Here is a 20,354-nt window from a genome sequence, read left to right as displayed (position 1 = left end):
ACATTGCAATTTGTTCCTAAATAGTCGTCTCTTTCAAGCAGCATACCACAAAACAATTCGAAGAGTAAGTACCTAATTCAAATGGATAAAACAACTCATTCTTTAGCAGTTTCCCAGGTTTAGGGTAAGAGGATTTTACCTTGCATATCTAAACCAAGTACACAACTGCTCTTTTTGGGCACCTGATAAAAGAATGAGTTCTCTTTTATTTATGAACAGAATTATCCTACCAAAGGAAAGTAGTTTATCAAATATGGGTAGTTGGGGTAGGATATTTTGCTTTTTTAAAATCTGGAATGTGTAAAATGAGGATTATGTCACGTTGTAAGCATATCTAAAAAAGAACAGCAAATTAAATCTTTATTCATTTTTGGAGGCGTTAGGAATGTTGTGACTAAAACAGGACAACGTGCAACATAAATGGACTGCTGATTTCTCAGTGGATTATTGAGAGTGTAGCACTCTGGATTCAATTGGGTTCTTTAACATTATTTTAAAGGTGTATTTTTTCAATATTTTATTTTATGCTAGAAATAAAGGGTCCACTTAGTTGAGCCCCAGTACGTTAAATAAATACAAAACTGACTACTCTGAGCTAGTGTTGCTGTATTGTATTTGATGAGATGTTGTTATTAAGTAGTGCAAAATATTTTGCTTTTTATTACAACTTTTACTCAAACGTAGACTAAATGAAGGAGTAAGAATAATTTTTAAAGCTAGTTCTATAATTTAATGTTTTCCAATTACTTTCTGGACTGTACTGCCAAAATGTTATGACTTTGTTCTAAACTCCTCCAGTGGGTTATTGAGTTTGTTTGGGAGGGGAGGAGCCGTGTGTAGTCTTACTCAAGAAAAGATTTTATGCCCTTTGTTTTGTCATTTTAATTGAAGTTAGATCTGAGATTAGCTGTGCAAACCTCCAGCTGCCAGGCTATATGTGATGTCACCAGGATGTCATAACTTACTTTGCTAGACACGTGCAGCATTTTTACACGCAGTTCCCAAAAAGGTAAAATTAAGAGTCAAAGATTTGTGATGAGAAGAGAACCACTTCGAAGTTACAGTGAAATATAAGCGTGAGAGTACCCCTAAAGTTGGACAGTTACAAGAGGCTTAGGTCATACTTATTTTCAGGCAAGTGCAAAAGAAAGACTTCTAATACCTTGAGCTTTGACATATCCTTCGTGCAGAAGATGTATAATGAAAGCACATGTAACTCTTTGTTATATTATCCCCAGCTGCTTTTTCATTATGTAATGACTTCTTACATTTACTCTCAGTGTATGAATGTATTTAATAGCTTTGGCATTGAGGCTTACTTTTAACATTTGGAGCAAAGAACATGGTTTGCAGAGTGTTTGGGGCAGCAGGGAGTCAAGGTCTGGTTCTCACATAATTAAAAAATGAGCTGTGCTTTTGTAGGGCCTCTTATTCAGCCTGCTCTTGTTGAGCTCGTATGTTGCTTGGAAAAGACCAGTGAGCAGCTCTTGAAGATGCAGTTTGCATCCATAAATTAACTAAGAACATCCAAGGGCGGTTGCTAAATGCATTAATAATTGTGCAAACATGTAGTTTTGTTGTTTACAGAGCAGAGGATAGCACCCTGGAGGAGCAGCTAGCAAAAATGATGTGAAGAGGAGCAGCACAGGAATGTAGATGGGCAGAGATCTCCTTTTCACACAGGCATACTGTAGAAACAAATGCTTTGAGACTTCATTATGTTGTATCTTTGTGTATTGATTTTGCCTCAGGAAAATTCAGTGTAGTTTGTCTCTTACGAAAATGATGAAAGCTCTGATTTTTGGTTTGCTTGAGGGTAGGTGTGAAAGGCATTGGGTCCAACGGAATGAGATTAGAGGTCTCCCCAGAAATCGGCCGAGATATAACCTCTCAAGTAATAAGTTTTTTGATAATCTAATAATTATTGTACTAAAGTGTATCTATTGACATGTCTGTAGGTAGAAATTAAAATAAAGCTGAGATCTACAGAATGAGGTAAAATTTGTGTGAACTTCAAGGAAGTACGCTGGTTAATATCCTTTCCACATTTGAAGTGAACTCTATAACCAGAGGCGTCAGATTAGGTAAAATATAAAATAGCTTCCGCTAGTATAAAAACTTCTTCTTTGGATTTTATCATATTTTCCAAATACAATGATCACACAGGAAAAAAAATGTATTGATTTCAGCGTGTAAGTCACCATTTGAATTTTCTTATGAAATAGTTTTCAAGTTCTTTAGATATTAAAACCCCCACATATTTCAGAAGAAACTGTATGAAGTGCAAGATTTTTCCATTCCTGTACATTTCAGTATTTGGTGTTAAATCTGATGTTTGCCTGTTCCAGAAGTGTTTTATAACTCTGGCTGACCTTTCTAAACACTTGGTTTATACAGCACTGATGACACGTTACTGACTTAGAAACTTGTTAACTTGAAAATTTAAAAGAATACATTTAAGAAGACAGGAACCTTGGCAAAATTTTATGACTTCAACTGAGACAAAATATTCAGATACAGTTGTATAAGTAATAAGTAAAATACCCGTGGTCAGGAATCTAGTAAAATTTCACACATGCTACATATCCAGAACAACTATTGCTGGAATTTAAACAGTTTGTGTAGGGCTGCCCAAAATCAGAACTGTTGCCTTTGGCAATGAATCCATACTTAAATTACCAAAACTGAACTGAAAGAGAAACTTTTCCATCTTGTACTGCTCCTCTTATTTTAATATTTAAACACTCATGTAATATTCTTGGGTCTTCTTGTATTTGTGTTTTATGTGAATAGTGTGTAGGGATTTAGAGGTTCCAGAATGTCTTCAGCTGTGTCCTGAGAGCTTCATAACATTCTAAAATAATAATGTACAAGACTGATTATCCTCATACTTGGTCTTCACTAGAATTTATTGCTATAAATGTGTGAGAAAAATGCCCTTGGTCATTCTTAAATTATATATATATTAAAAAAAAAATAAAATCCTTGAGAACAGATCTTGAAATATTTTTCCATCACTGCCAATGCTTGACATTTAATAATAACTTAGACCTTTACTACATATTCTTGCAGTGTCCTAACTGAAGAGCTGAAGATCAGCATGCTCTAAACACTTTTAATTTTGTTGGAAGTGGTTCTAAATAATTTAAAAATATGTATTTATTGAAAAGTTTACACGTCAGAGCAGTGTGGTCTCTTATCGCTATGGTTATCTGAGTATAATGCTTGGATAACTGATGGATTATAAGAAAATATTTCCATAGTTAAGGTAGGCTGCTCAGGAACCATATGAGATGGCAGAATAAAACTATATATTGGTAGAGTATGTATTATCTGTATATTTTCATAAGTGACTGGTATAATCATTTACTCATTTTCTGAAATGCTTTGCAAGAATCTGATTCCTTTTAAGAAAATTTAAGACATTAAATCCCTGTTAAGAAAATTAACAGAAGTGAGTTAGTATCCTTTACATGTTTTTAAATGCATTCCTGTAGCTAATGAGGGGAAATTCTCATCAGAATCACCACCACTTATTATAACCACTGGCAAAAAAAAAAAAAAAAAAAAAAAAAAGGGAAGGGGTTTATCACAGCTGATGAATTATGAATGAAAAATGCAAAGATAAAAATTTACCTATCAGATTGAATTCTTAAGCTCTTTGTTATTACAGGTATTCCTGATTAGGAAGTGGGGGTAAGGTAATTGCAGAACTCTGCGCAGGTGCTTTTACTTATGCAAACCACTTTGTTTCTGTGGAAGGAGCACCCTCAGTGATGCATGGTTCTAGGTACAGCCTCAACTTTGTCTTCTCTTTGCAGGCAGAACTTGTTGATATACAGTACGGGACCGTGGAAGACTTGATCCGGATTCAAGCCATTACAAATGTGACCAAAAAAATTGCACTTTTGAAGCTGGGACAATCCCCTTTGCTTTATAAGGTTAGTCAAATGCTTGCTGTGCTTTAGCTGAATGTTTATTTGTTTTTTCAGCTTCAAAATACCAAAACAAGGACTTTCCCATTCTATCCCAATAAGTCAGGATTTACTGGCATTCAGATTCTTTCTTAATACTAGCCACTTCGATCTGCTGTGCCTTTTATGTGTTACAGTTATTTATTTTGTTGCATATCTTACACTGCCCCAGTAGTATGCCGTGTTTTCTCTGGGTGTACTATAAGCCTTTTGGCAAATAAAGAAATCCCTAAAAAAAAAATAATAAAGCATGGGGGAGGGGGCAGGGAAGGTAACTGAGATTGGAAATAGTTGTCTCTGTGTCTGCTAAAAATGTATGTATAACATTGCACTGAAATCTTTTGTTTCTGCACAATTGCATGTAGTACTTGGCCTGCGGGCTGTAGTTTCAGCGTGCTGTGGCACATAGTGTGTGCTCGCCTGACCTCAGGCCTCTGCGGGTCTTTCCAGTCCCACTGGACTGTGTCTGAAACTCAGCACTTTGGTCCTTGCGACGGAGATTGTGAGGTAGAAACCAAGAGCGTGCGCTATAGGACTGATGCTATTGTTTGTGGATTCGTTTAAGAAATGACATTGTAACTTGATTTCATCATGACATAATATAGTCTTGCTCTGTGGAGAATTTGCCTTTGCCGTCCTTACCGCCTCAGAGGGAAGACAGGGACTGAGAGTGGGAAAAGAGCATTAACTTCTGTGGTGGTTTCTGCTGTGGAGAATGCGTAAGCAGACTACCCTGGGAGGCACAGGCATTTATTCCCCCCACCATTAATGATCAGTCACTCCTGTAAGATCACTAGAAACCTCTAGGTCTATGGATGGGTTACCACCAGTTCAGAAGGAGAACCATGGTTGTCTTGTACTCCCTCCTCCCTCTTTGGTTGCAGTTACATGTGGGGAGGGGTGTACGTGGGTATGTGTGTGTCCGTTCTTTCTCGTCCACAGCGCAGAGGTGGAGCTCGCTAGTCCTCTTGTATATGGCCCTTAAACGTAGTAGACTCAACATATAAACCACATTTAAACTCTAAATGTCAAGTAACTGCCTTCTATTGCAAATATTTTATAAACAAAAATGCCGGTTTGCCTTTCAGAAAATACACTAGCCCAATAAATATTTAAACAATTCATTCCCAATTCACAAAAGCAATTATAAAAGAACAGTAACTCCAGATCTTATAATTAGGAGAATCAGGATCTGTTCTGTCAGCCATAGAAAGCACAATCGGGACCACAACAAAGGTTCAGAAAATAACCACTTAATATTTTTTCTATAGGAATAATATTTGTCTCAATAAAAATGCCATTTTCAACTGAGTAGCTTTAGCTGTTTATGTAAATTATTTAGATGCAATCTAATTACGCCTGTGAAAGGTCAGTTATCATTGTTGGAACTTGGCTGTTGTGCATCATTTCCACCAACAGATCTTCTGCTGCATTTCCCTGCTCACTGACAAAAAAAACAATGAAATAGCAACTGGGGTTTATAAAGTAGGAATTTGATAAAGATGCACAGTTTGCTGTAATAGCACTGTCTACAGTGTCCATGAGATGGACTCTTTAGCAATTTAATTTGTTTCTGTAAGCACTTACTGTGTCTAAATTAGCAAGTAGTGCAGTTGCAGGAGTAGAGCAAAGCAGTCAGTGCTGAGGACAGGGCGCATCTCAGGAACTTTCAGTTGGGGTTAGCTGTAGTCTGGTCCCAAGAAGTAAATGCTGAGTGGTGGCTGAGGTGTATTAGCCATACTTCTGGTGCTCATCTGCTATTCCAAAGGAATCCATTTTGCACATTCAGAGTCAGTTACACAATATGGGCCAAAGCGTGGTATGATGAGGAGATTGACCTCAAATGCACACTCAGGATATGACCTAAAAACTATAACTCTCCAAACCTACTTTTTGTGTTCAGCTCACGCAGGTAGGAAATTTGCCCTTTATTTGTTATTTCTTCTTCTTGAGGTTGTAAACTGTCTTTTACTTCGAATATAAAGTATATCCCTTTGCTTGTGGAGTAATTGTAAGCTATGAAAAGTATGAGAAAATATGTAGGAAGATATCAGAAATAGATTCTTCTTTCATAAGGAATATTTGAAGTGAAAGAGAAAGATTGCCTTAAACAGCAAGTCCTGCTGGTTTAAATGGGCCCAGTATCTCACCACTGAATCCACTTTTTGTATCTCTTTTTTCCCCCTAATGTTTATGTTTCTGCACTTACTGAGTCTCACATTTCTGTTTCAGCAGATACTTCCCTCTGACTATATTTTCCTTATCTCTGTCTTCCACGTGCTTGGTTTTACATCACATTAAAACAGAACATTAGTTCATAACAGAGCTGTCGCTATATATATATATTTTTAGTGGTTTTATTTCTAATTTCTTTATTTAATGTGTTTTTCACATTTTAATGTTCTTTAATTTCTCATTATTATTACTTCATATTATAAAAATATCTCACTCTGGATTTGAGTTTTATTTTTATAGATCCTGCACTGAGGTTTCATATTCATAACAGAGTTTCTAATCACGTCTCTATTTTTCAGCTTTGCATTTTCCCTCACATGGGTATGCTTTTTGCCTGCCTCTCTTTTACTGCCATCATCATCAACTGCTGGTTTTCATCTGTTTTTCCTGTTTTCCCCTTCTGTGTTTTTAATTTGCCTTTTTTTTTTTTTTTTTAATCTCGACTGTTCTTTGTCTCCATATTGAGTCCATTGGAAAAAGCCTGAAAGAAATAATAAACTGCTGCTGGCAGAAAACTCACCATGAAAACTGAACAACATTTCTTTAGTCTTTACATCACATTAACACAAAGAAGTATGTGCTGGTAGAAAACAGCTTGATGTACAAGGGGATAATTTATAGAAATAAGCCCAAGTGATGGAAATTTGAATATTTGGAAAAATAATTGTATTGCAATATTTTTGCTGTAGAGGTTTAGTTTGGTATTTTGGGGATATTGGATAGAGTACAAAATTTGGGGGAGGATCAAGGTTCAAAATACTTCGGAGCTTCTCCTTTCAGTCTTTCCGACTGGGCCCATCTCTCACATCTTCAGACACACTGAAAACAGCCGATAGGGTTCAGAGCTTGGAGTAACCTGGAATTGGAATATACAGGGCATTTGGAGTGTGCAGAAAAGCCTGAAGTTAATGTGCTGTTACAGTATGCAGTTGAATCCTTAATATGAGTAATTCTGATTAAATTTGGTAAGGTTCATAAATTTAAGCTGCTTTGCGAGAACAAGATTTGTAGCAATCTGACCTTAAGTTATTTTTGTAATTGAATGTGATTTTCAGATTTTATCGGGAGTGTTGTATTTCCATTCCACTGAAACAAAATGTAGTGTCTGATCAGGGCAAGAGTGTGCACATTTCCTAGAGTATCGGCAGAGCCACACAGACACATTTCCATCCCTTAAGCTGGAACTTTTCAAATAAAGAATGTGTTACTACAGCCACATCATAAGTTATACATATAAAAAGAAAGAAGGTGGACCCTACCTTTATAGCAGGGTAGAGTATCAAAAAGAACATTGACTCTGGGGGGGGAGAAAACCCCAAACAGGTAGAGCTTACATTGCTGTGATAAAAAGAATGGATAAAAAAGAGATAGTATTAACGTATATATAAATCAGTAAGAGCTGGATCATTTCTGAATAAAGAGGGAACTGGATTAAAGAAAAAGAAAAACTTTCACAAGGAGAAAGCTGAAACGAGACAAATGTAGAACAGAACTGAAACACAACTTCTGGAATTAACTACCATAAAAAAAGGTAGAATACTTGCTTCCTCACACCTTCAGATTGAAAGTGACTGCCTTCTGGTGTTCTGGCTAGAAGGAAATTTGTGTTTTGGTGGAACTCAGATTATTGGAATCCCTGGTGAACTTCAGGAGCCAGTTAAGGGAGGTCAGAGCAGATTCCTTGATGTCCTTGAATCATAATGTGGGGAAAGATGCTGAAATTTATTACTAGTGATTAAGCAAATCACTTCTGTGATGCAGAACCCCACTTTGAAAAAGAGCAACTTGAGTTGCCTGCTGTGTTTGTAGGCAGAAACATTCTCTTCCAGTACCATAAAATGTGTGGTGACAGAAAGATTGATGAAAACCACCTCACTAGCACCTAGCTCCTCTGCCCTAAAGCTCATCTGAGTATATGTCACCACTGTGAGCACATAAAAGAAGCCAGAGGCAGCTTTTTTTTCAGGGAGAACTGCACAGCAGTTTCAATATCCAGCCTCTGGAAATACCATCACCAGATTAATTTTTTGAAAAATGTTGTGAGGCTTGATCATGATTTAATCTTTTGGGGTTAAGATTCAAGAAAAAGCCATAATTTCTGCCCTAAATTAACTTTTAATAGAGTAACAAAAGCCCTGAAGGCCAAACCACTTCATCTTTAAAATGTTCACATATTAACATTTTTTCCACATCCATTAAATGAAGATGTTGTTCTAATGTGTAAATATCTATATTTATTGTAATAATTTACTGCCTTCATAAATATTCATAGAATTGCTTTTTAACTGTCATAAAGTTTAGAAATGTGGATGCTTGCATGTTTATGCAGAGGTTATTGGCAGGCACTTAGGGATAAGGATTTACTAAATGGAAAATATTAGAGAGTCCCAGAATAAAGGCAATTTGTAAAAAGGATTCTATTTAATAATGGCATTAGTTTTAAATAAGTTTACTTTGGAGAAAGTAATTTCACTTTTTTTCTGACTAGATTGTTTATTTCTTTTCCTCTGGTACTTTTTATGGCTAGCACATAGGACTGTAAAGATTACATTTTAAATCTCCATTTAACAAGGTCTCTCTCTCCTTCCATCCCTTCCTTCCTCCCTATATATACACATGTATATACATATGAATATATATTTGCAGTGTGCACATATAAGTGTATGTATAAACTATGATGAACAAAATGGTTTTTAGCAAACTTCAACACCTTATTTATGTTTCATTATGAAGGACACTGGGGTTTTTTGTTTTGTAAGATTTTTTCCAAGGTGCCTAAAGTTTCTATATACCTATTTCCGATGTGAATGCTGTGGGATTGTTAATGATATTATATCCCCTCCAAAAACCCTTCTTGAAAATTCAAACCATATGTGTAGGCAGTATGGATAGAAGTTATAGAAGCATCGAAAACTAGACCTGGAGATCTGGATCTGAAGGGATCATCTAACAACATCTACTTGAATAGCATCCTGTTTCTCAGGTTTTCTTTAATTTATCATCCTTTTAAAATCTCATCTCGATTCCCAAAATTCTGAGAGTTCCTCTCGAATAATCCAGGCTGAGTTCAGATTGATTGATAATGATCAGATTTCTTGATGCAGAGTTTGCTATTTGGCCAAATTATATCCCTACAAAATATGCTGGTTCTTACTTGATCCTCAGTGAACTACTAGATGCTTTGTGGTTCTTTTTCCTTAGCCTTTGTCTCCCCTGAGTTTATAGGGGAGTCAGTTGTTTTTATTGCTATTTTTTATCTTTTATTTCCCCCCAGATTAGGTTTGGTTCACTTGTGTTCTTAATGCCCTCCTCAAACACCCTCTCTAATCTGTTAGATATAATCCAGTCTGAAGAAGGTGCTCTCTTAATTTCTTTTTCTGCTTCCTACATGAAAGAATTCTGTTCCAAGGGCTTCAAAAAAAAAAAATTGCTGGACAATAGTCTGTACCAAAAAGCTGTTTATGTAATAGAGGTTTCACACTGCCATCAATCCTGTGTTTTGAATGATTCTTTTAGTCACCTATTTACCTCTTCCTGATTTCATGATTCATGGAATGATGCACAAGCTATTTTGCTGTTTAGTGATTACTGCGAAAATTTATGTTTATTTTGAAGAAAGATCATGGGTCTTCTTTCATCTGAAAGTGTTTCAAATTTAAGAGATTGGTAGGCATACTTCTCACTTATATTCCTCCTACTTTGATAACAATGCTTCTTGTCCCTTTGAGCAGAAGGAACAAGCCATAATAGCTAATCAGAGAAACCTGGAGACACCCTGCCTCAGTATCATAAATCTGTTCTGTGTTGAGGTGACTAAGAAATCCACCCCCAGCCCACTGAGTACATGTACCCAAGTTAAAAAAAAAAAAAAAACAAAAAACAAACAAACAAACAAAAAACCCCACCCAAAACCCCAAACAAGCCTCTCTGCACAGATTTATCACTTAAAGCTTCATCCTGAAGTAACATTTTAAATTTTTATTGGTAAACTTAGTTTAAAACATAGCTTTAAAAAATTGAAAGTACACGTTGAGATGCTTTTCTTTTTCCCTCTGTGTGAAGTACTAGGGGAAAGAAAATTGAGAAACGATACTGACTTGAGAAATCTATAGTTGATAATTAAAAAACAAAGTAAAAAAGAGTGGTTTTGTATTGTTGATTGGAACCAAATCACGCTGAGCTCTGTTGTTCAGTTCCTAGAAGGCTGTTACTACCCAGAATAATTTAAACTGAGCATGTCCATTTACCTTGTACTTAATGCAGCATTTGTAGGATGATGTACTGTGACCTGTACCACCTAAAAGTGAAACAGTGCAGTGCACTTATAAATCCAATCCACATCTGTCCAGATGAATATGAAATAGTTGACAAAAATTTGCTATCTTACTCCTGTAGTCAAGAGCACTGCAGTAAATAAAAGTAGTGAGAATTCCTTCTTTATACAGTATAAATGAGGGAAAGTAATTTACTTTTGTAAGCAGTAAGAATATGTAGGGGGTGGGGTAGCAGAACAGCAATTGATGTCTGAAAGAAGCATAATTGTAGCACAACCTGTCAATATTCTCAAGTAATTAACATTTTGGTTGCATCAGTAAAAGGACTTTTGGTTATTACTCATTTCCTTTTCGATTCTAAAATGCTGGATTTGGTGAATGGAAGGAGAAATGTGCTATTAGCAGAGTAAATGAGGGGACATGTAAGTTAATGAGCAAAAGTGGATATTGATTATTCTGCATTTCTGATGCCACAGAATCTCCTCTGAATGTTTTGAGGAGTCATTGCCGTTTTGCAGACATACTTGTATTCCCAGCTGTAGTTCCTATTCTCTCTTTCTCTTCTGGATTGATACAGAAGTTCCTGAAGTCCCACTGCTGAATCAAACACTGAATTCTGAGCTATTCGACTGGGTACATACTCCTGTTATCTTCAGTAATGCTGAACACTTAATTTTCTCTTGGGAAAATAATTCTAAATATTCATATACTCAATTGGGTGTTTAATTGCACATTCACTACGTATATTAAATTCATCCTTTGAAAAATTAGTCCAGCTCCCATTATGAATCGCTATTTCCTGAGGGAAAGGGCTAACCATTTTATAGCAGGTCTCCTCCTTTTAGTACAATAGGCGTAAATTGAGTGAGACAAGTGGCTTCCATTCAAAAATGGAGGGTGGCTGACTCGTAAAAAAAAATCATTCTGGGGTCTTCTGAAGCTCTTGTTGGATTTTAGAGGTGTGAAGCCCAAGCATAATTTTCTATTTTATCAAGCCCTTAAAAAGTGAGTAGTAAATGCAATCATCCAATTTACTGTCTGAGTGCTATGTCCTGATAAATGATGCAAAGTCAAGTGAAATGGCTTTGCTGTGAGGCAATTGTTCTGAAGCAGAGCTGAGCGAAGAAATCCATTGCCTCAATTTGTACCTCAGAGCCCTAAATCCACACAGCTGATCAGCTATTTGTGTGCAGGGCGATAGGAAAGACTTACGCACTTTGTCTTTCCATCATAAAATCTAAACCTTTTAAATTGTCTTTCTGCAGGTGCACTAGTTGTACTTCTGCAAGTGGTCTTGGCACTTTTTCTGCTATTTATATAGGGAATCATAGGCACTTTTTTTTCTACTCAAGCTTCTAATGGAGCTGGCCCTTCAGATTAGTTGAGCTGGGACTTCAGAAAAGAGCCATTGACAGACAAATTATCTGGGCCTTTTTTTCATCTTGTGTTTCCAGCACATAGTGTTTGATTTCAAGAACAGCTGAGAAAGTGAAAAAGAAAATGGAAGATACAAGGACCTTTGAGTAGAGATGAGGAGTAAATATCTAAAATCCCATCCTGTCAGAACAGATCTATCTGCCTTTTAGTTCTTTGAAAGTGTCAGCCACTGGACCAGGAGGAGCAATACAACCCATGCCATTAATCTTCAGAACTGCCCACTTGAACAACTCTGCAAAGGATAATCACGGACCAGTACTGTACATGCTGGTTATTTTATATTTTCTGGAGTAGTGACCAGAGGAAAAAGTCATCTTTCCTCAGGCAACAAGTGTTTTAATGTACTCCCCTCATTCTGTAGTGGGTTTGCATTGTATGGCATCTTCTGTCGTAATACAGGTTTATTATTTTATTTAAAAGAAGTTATGACTATTCTCTGGCCTTTTTATGCTCCTTTAGCTCTTTTCTTTCTTGTTTCACAGTAATTACTTCTTAATAATCAGTTTATTTATATGTCTGTGAACTGATTTTGAAAGGTATCAAAAGTCATTATTGTTGAACAAAGTATTTATGTAAAATTTTATTTAAGAGATTACAGAAGTAAATAGTTCTGTTCCTAGAATCAATGTTTTATTTGATAAACCAAGATGTCACAGATAACCGAGGAATGATTTTCATGCCTTGTGGCTCTTTTTTATTGTTATCTGTCCTTTAAAATGCAGCTAAGTTAACACAGCTAAGAAAAAAATGGTTCAGCAACCCAGTGGGTTCTCTGAATAGCGATAGTTTTGAAACTGGTCCTACAGTTTAGGAAATACAGCCAGATCCAGACCTTGGTTTGATTTGTATTAGTTCTGCATGGCTTTACAGAGTCATCTGTGAGAATTGGTTTACAAAATCAGCACTTGTGATTTATGGATGAAAATCTGAATTCTGCCCTTTCATAAACACCTGTAGTTTGCATCGTGTCAGAACTTTGAGCAGAAACGTGCTCTTGCTGAATGCTGATAGCGACCCTTTCCATTGGTATCAGTGGAACTAGGATTTTATACTTTACGTTCTATAGCCTCTGGAAGTTTTTTATTATTTTCCTTAGGGTTATTTGACGCGTTCTTTTCAGATCTTCTGTAGCTGGATTTTGTGGAGAATAGCTGGATAAAGTATATAACTTCTTGTACTCAGGATTTTGGGAGGTCTTTTTTTTTTTTTTTTGACGGGGGCGGGGGGGCGTGGAACGGCAGCTTCTAGCTTTTTTTTTTTTTTTTCCACTTTCTTTATGTAATGCTGAAGAAGCTGTAGAACACCAAAGCCAAAATTTCACTCTTGGCCATTTGGGCCTCTTGATACCTCTGCATGAATTTGAAAAGAAAAACACCATGCCCATCATTATAAATATAATTGGCATGCTCTTTGCAAGTACAGCAATAGCCACTTGGAATATTTCATTTCAGTTGCCAAAACATAAAACTAACCTGCGCAGAAGGCAGTTCTTCCGCAACAAACATATTTTCACTTAACAGGAAAAGATTGTGCATTTCAATATGAGTACTCAGGCATTTTAATTTTGTTTTTAGGTCTGAGTGAATAATTCACAGAAAGCAACATGTGCAACAAAGTTTAACCTATCTTTTCTGTTTTCTCTAGATCTAGCTCTAAGTAAATAGCAATTTGCTTCAATTTATACGTTATCCTCCTGTTTTGTTTTTAAGTGAGTTTGGGGTTTGTTGGGGTTTTATGGGGTTTTTGTTTGGTTTTTGCGGGGGGGGGGGGGGGGTTAGCATTGATTTTATTTTAAGCAATTTTCTGAGCGCAATTAATTTTTCCGTGTTTGAAGTTGGGAGTTGTGATCATTCATGGTGATTGATTTTTTTTTTTTTTTAAAGTATTGGTTTTGATGCTTTTTGATACAAATGGTCGGTCAAGGATGTTGCATGCAAAGAGATTCATGAGCTTCCTAATGCTTGTTGGGAAAGAAAACAAAATCGCGTGATCACAGTCACTGGAACCCTAAGTTGTTAAAATTGGTGGTGGCTACTTGCCTAAACTGGCTTAGAATGCCATCTAATAACTAGTAACACTTCATTAATAGTTCCAAATTCCACACCGGTTTTACACATCAGATTTCTCTAAAAATCAGGGTCTTTATCAGATTTAAAAAAAAAAAAACAGAAAAACAAACAAACAACCGAATAAACAAAACCCCACATTGTTGTGATAGCCTTGTAATTGTAAATAATTGTATTATGTGCATTGCCTGAGATTTGTCAGCACAGTTATGTCCAGATAGAGGTAATATTTCTAGATTGAGGAGAGAGTATTTGCATTTTGTGAAGGCTGGAGGAGTGCCTGCACTGACAGTCGAACCTGTTATTTGTGTTTTTCTGCTCTAAGTTAGTATCCAGGCATCGTGAGAACTTACCACTCAGCCTCAGAAGTGGCCTAGAGGTGACCTAGAGAGACCACCTTTTCCATAAGAAGGAAGTTTATTTCTTACTTCCAAGTCAATCTTGGTTTTCCCTAGAGTGGGAGCTGACTATATTGCCTTTTATATCAGTATTCAGTTCTATGTGATGGTTTTATGATATAAAATGTCCATTGGGGACCTCACAACTCATTTCAGTCAGGCCTCCTACTGTGATCTCAGAGGGAAAATAACATTTAATCCATTTTAACCACCTGACCATGTCCCATTCCTGTTTATCATACTATAGAGCATAAGAGAAGAAGGCAAGACCAAATCTGCTAGTTCAGGCGATTCTTGGATACCAGGTTTAAGAAATCTTTGATAGATTAGAAATTAATTAGTCCTGTGCATCTGACTGCTGTACCCATTGCTGTCTCTCAATAACCATGTGTACCATCTTAATTTCAGATTCTGTTAGCAATGCAGTTGATCATGTAAATGTGTGATACGTTGGATCTGCAGTTTCCAATATCAGATAAATGTTGAGGCTTACGCAGGCTTCATGGCTCTTGCTGTGCCTGGCAATGCAAGTTGTCTCCTCTGTAAGGTGCTGTACGTGAGCCGTGGAAATGACATCCAGGGAAGACATTTGGAACGCGTTAGGAGAATTGTGACCTAGCTTCCTTTTTCTGCATAAGAACTGTACGTAGCATCAATCCCATTCAAAACAGTGTACATAACTTTCTTGTTTTGAAAAATCTAAGAAACGGGGTAAATATCGTATTTACATAGTGCTTCACACTTGGCATTAAGGGCAGTGTCTTTAAAAGATGGCTTTTGCCATAGCCAACAAAATGGGGTTGGAAGGGTGATACAGAGTGTCATAAAAGTATGGAAATTTTCACTACAGATTATTTAATTTACTTTGTGTTCCTTTTCAGTGTAATACAATCCATCAGAAATTAACTAATTATTAGAGGATGAGATCTTAGCATTTTAAAAAATGCATGTGAGGCTATCATACCGTGAACTTTATTTTGTTTGCAACATTGTATATACAATATAATTTGTTTGCAAATGCCTTTAGTGTTTTGCTTTCATCTGCACATTTTTGCATGTACCTTTTTTTTTTTTGAAAACTTGTACCCTTTGCAAGTGTAATGTGGGTCTCACAAATATACTTTTCATTTTTTAATGAGATTTATATTTAAAATGATAATTTATTGATTTGTGTTGTTTGCTAGTAGACCTGACTAGGATGAATTTTGATGAGTGCTGTATAGATTCATTGAATGTAAATCTCATGTTCCAAAAGTGCTTTATTTTCTTTGCATGAAATCATTTCAAGGCATACAGATCCAGAAAATAAGGATTGCTTCTGACCTACCAAAAGTGCAGAATTGTTCAACGCTTAGTGATAGCAGTGGTAACAGGGGAAGAGTAGCTTAAATGTCCTATTTCTCCCTTTTTCTGTTCAGCAAACAAGCAGGATAAAACTTCAGAGTACATTATGTAATTTTGGGAAAACCTATGTTTTACTGCCAAAATTAGTTTGATTGTGTGACAGTTTATGTCTCACTAGAGAGACTAGCTTGATACAGTGAGGTTTCTAGCATACTTCTTTTGCTCCACAAGAATATAGAAACGCAGTCTTATCCTTAAGCACATTAAAACTCCCTTTATTTAATATAAAGTACATATTCAAGTGTGTTGCTTAGTATGTTTGACAGGAACAAGTCCCCTTTAGCAAAAGAAGCCATGTCTGGTGTTTATTCAGGTGATGATAAGGTCATGGCCATAGTATAGTACTGTACTGCTGACATGTTGTTACCATAAACTGTCACGGTGACATGCACAGACAATCGCTCATCCAGAATGATCATCTGCTTAAGTCTTCTGTCAAGAAGTTCTTATTGACCAGAAGAAAATCTCCATCTTTTCTTATGTTATGTTCTCATAGTAAATGTGCTCTGTCAGCCTGACATCCTTACCTGACAGGGCTCGTGCTTAGGGCAAGTATGTGAGTTACAAAGCAAGTACAAAGTCATTTTTTTTCGTTGGTATACCTTCCCAAGAAATGGCAGTCATTGCTGTTGTGACTTGCTGAAGTAGACAATGTGTCTAGGTGATTTAATTATCGTCATGAATATTCCATGAATTGGTATATTCCACTTCTGAGCCTGTTTATACTTACTGACACAGTATTTTGGGGTGATGACTTCCACTATGTACATACCTAAGATTTCTTGATACAGAGTTGCGCTTTAGGGAAAGCATGTCTTTAAAACTCGGGCAATGCTTTACCACTTATTACAAACAAAAAGTGGATATAGCAACGTACCCACAAAATATTCCATCTTTAGTCTACATGTGAACAGACCAGAGTAAATGATAGAAATCTGAAGGTACCAGCTGCATGCTAAACACTAGTCTTCACCCTTTAAGGATCTTTGAAAGAGATTCTTCTCTTGGCCTCATGATTAATAGACAAACTAATAGGAACTAGTGCTTCAGAAGTCTGTGCTCCTTAAATAACACCTAAGCAGAGTTTAAGCTTTCTTTCTGAAATTTAGTTGGTGTCTCAGGGCCAAGCTGTGTTACATGATTTGTTTTGCCTCTGAAGATGTTTATAAATACTAGGAAAAAAAAACATCTTTAATATTGCTATTATTGTATTCTCTAACTACAATCCAAGGGGGGGGGGGGGGGGGAAAACCCCAAAAGCAAACAAAGAAACAAAAAACTCCCAAACCCCAAACATATTTAAAGGCAGATGTGTGTCTTGTCCTTAAAGTGAAGCAGTACTTCCTTTTGTGTGTTCTGGTGTTGACTTCAGTCTTTGGAATGTCACCAAGTTAACATTTCAGTCAATCTGATTACAAATGGTATGTCTTCATTTTGGAAATCAAGTTACTAATAATTGTTTTTGGACAGAGCTATACATCTTGAGTCTTGAAATCCACGTACGTCAGTTTTTTGGTTAAAGCCATCTGGGATTTTTATGCTGATGGTAAATACATGATATTTATCGCTTTGTGAAATTCAGGGGAAGAAGTATGATATGAAGTGATAATGTCAGTAATACAAGTGTGATAATATATGCCTTGGAATTTTACTACTGTCTGAATAGAACTCTTGTACTTATTAGTAAAGTTATGTGTTATAAATGAAGTTGAACAACACAAGCTGCATACAGACCTAGAAAACATATGAACTATGGAAATGAATCATTGAATAAATAACCAATATACCATAATTTCAGTAATAGCGAAGAACAGAAATACATGGAGGAAATGTCGTAGGCAAAATATTTTTTCAGTAAAAAACAAGTACAAGTATGTTCTCTGAATTCTTCTCTTTTAATATATACTTCATCTGCTACTTCTGGAGGCAAATAAAGCAGCAGTTATCCTATTATTAAAGAGGGGTTTGTATATTGCTCCTAGTATCTACTTAGTAGCATTACATCAGCATCGGTACAGTTCAGATCCACCTACTATGCAGTTATCCATGTGACCCTGGAAAGCTTCATACCTTCTTTTTGCATCTGTCTCAAAAGTGGGGCTGAGAGCCTTTGGAGAGAACTACATCTATCACAGATTTGTAAATTCAGAACTGAGTGTAATTGAGCAAATGGCTGGAGAGGACTTCTCAGACTTTGTATTGTCACCTGATCTCTGATCTCAAGTGTGAATCTCTGCCGCCTTCTGGTTGCTAGGAGATCAGCATACCAAAATATTTTTCTTGAAATGTGTTTCAGAATCAAAACCTTTCAAAGCAGCACACAAGATTTAAATAGCTTTTTTTTTTCCCCTAAAAAATATTAACACCACCCCACCCCCCACCTCCCAGATTAATGCCGCATGTAACAGAGAAATAAAAATAACTTTATTGACTATTCTGTTGTGGAAGGGCCAGCCAAGTAAATAGGTTAATCCAAGATGACTGATCATTACTTAACAGTGCCTTCTGGAAAATTGCAGCTATTTTGTTCCCTATCAAAATAGCTCAGGTCTTCAGAACAAAACACAGCAGTAAGTGTTTTAAAAGATGCCGAGACCAAGGAATAGAAAAATTGGGGCTTATTGTTGGAAAGCAGACCTCTTTGCTTCTTTGTCTCAAGGCTTTCTGCCTTAATTTTGAAGTCAGTCATAAAAGTTCTTTCTCCAGCTGGGGTAAAATAGTCAGTTCATTCTAATAGCTTGTGCTTATCCACTTTTCTAGAAACTAGTAAGAACCTGTTGACTTAGCACCCTCTTTTGCAGTGTGTTTGTCCATCACTGACTAGCTGACATGGCTTCTGAAAGAGGGGTTATACAGAGATGGGAGTACTCAGAAGTTACACAAATGCTTGTACAAAAACCCAGGGAAAATCTTAGATGGTAAGCCTGGAACTTAGTATAAGTGACTGTGAGCTGAAATTAATAAATGTTTCTAAGGCAGACTTCAAAGTCTTAAGTTATTTTCTAATAATAAAATATTATCTTATGGGGAACAAAGAGTTGAGCTGTGTTAGAGCAGATTTTTACTGTCATCTGCCTTTTAAACTCAGTATCTTCATGGAATGTCACATGAACAGATCATTCTTTTCAGAAATCTTGTCTGAACGGACAGTTCCGTAGATGCTGGCAACAACTCAAAAAGGTAAATTAGATTTTAAAACCCCTGTCATCCTGCTTTAAGTATCTTAGCAGAACTACTTAGGTATTCAGTGTTTCCTGTTGGAAAGACAGGCATTAATTAATTTGTTTCTCTGTTGGTCTAAGTCGTCTCTATTTCTACAATTGACTATTCTTTATGTACTTTGTCTATTTTAGGATTAATCTTTACCATCTGCTATCAGAAATAATCATAACATTTATATGTACATTAAATATTTTTCCAAGTTCTGAGGGAATTAGGTTCACTACACATAAAAGGTTACAAAGCCTGACTCTTTTAGTTTCTTATCCAGTCTACTGAAATTGAGTGACCTATATTGGTGTAAAGCCTGTGCAATTAAATGCAGACTCAGACGCACAAAGATTTCAGTAACTATTAATATTCCAAATATAACAGATGTAGTTGCATTTTCCATTAACAAGTGATGCAAAACTAAGCTTGCTGTGTAACCCTGACCTGGCGCTCTTTTCACCTTTTTGACCAGCTGCTAGCTATGGTAAGTACACAGATTAGTCATCACTGCCAATCTGTCGCCAGAGAAAAGGAATTAATGAGTGAGAACAGAAATTTCTATTTATGCTGTTTTCACTCCTTGCCTCATTTGCAAAGATGTTGCATGAGAAAAGGCTTATATGAATTTGGAACTATTCCCTGATTTTCTATAGGTTCCTATGCTGTGCTAAACACCAGGAGATACGAATGTCGCCTTCTTTTCTGTGTCAGACCATTCATTCATTGCATGGCCTTGCAGCATAACGTTATGTTGTGCTTGAGCTTTTATTTGGGGTTTGCAGTCTTTGAGGGGGTTCGTTGTTTGGGTGTTGTGGGGTTTTTTGGTGGTGGTTTGTTTTTGTTTTTGTTTCCCCCCCTCCCCAGACTAAAGTTGTGTATGCTTTAAAGACTTTTATGGAAAGTTCTATTTCAAAACAGTGGTGTAACAGAAATTGATTGATCATAGGTTTCATTGTGTTTCTTTTTCATTTATCGTCTAACTACAGTATTCTGTGTTTGTCATTTAGAAGTCAGTTCAGTGGAGTTGTAGGAGCAGTAAGTGGTGCTAAATCTTTTCTGTGGGCCCATTAAAGGGAACTGTATTTTTTTTAACATACAAGGTTTCCAAAGAGATTTTCTTTTGATTTTTCCTTGTCTTCCCCAAGAATTGTCAGAGAAAGACAAAAATGACTTTACTGTGGCTGCTGTCATTGACCTAGTTGAGGAGAAGAGTGACAGGGAGCAAGTGTTGCTTAACCACCCTTTGTATGACCTTGTTTTGGTATTGGGGTCTTCCTTTCCCAATCACTTCATAAATAATCTTTATGACAATGTCAGACATACTTTTCACATTTTATATTTTGCACCCCATTTTTT

General features: G+C 36.4%; 1 protein-coding gene across 8 annotated transcripts in view; it reads left to right on the top strand.

The window, feature by feature from the left end:
• Nucleotides 1–20,354, top strand: part of NAALADL2 (N-acetylated alpha-linked acidic dipeptidase like 2) — a 488,624-nt gene that overhangs the window by 271,458 nt on the left and 196,812 nt on the right. For all 8 annotated transcript variants that reach the window (XM_075761534.1, XM_075761530.1, XM_075761531.1 and 5 more), the window contains one exon: nt 3,822–3,941. In XM_075761534.1, the coding sequence (XP_075617649.1) occupies nt 3,822–3,941 (120 nt within the window). The remainder of the gene's footprint in view (nt 1–3,821; nt 3,942–20,354) is intronic.

Source organism: Balearica regulorum, chromosome 9, assembly GCF_011004875.1.
Source record: "Balearica regulorum gibbericeps isolate bBalReg1 chromosome 9, bBalReg1.pri, whole genome shotgun sequence".
NCBI classification, from domain to species: Eukaryota; Metazoa; Chordata; class Aves; order Gruiformes; family Gruidae; genus Balearica; species Balearica regulorum.
Note: the sequence above shows the minus strand (reverse complement) of the source record. Positions and strands in the feature narration are given on the sequence as shown.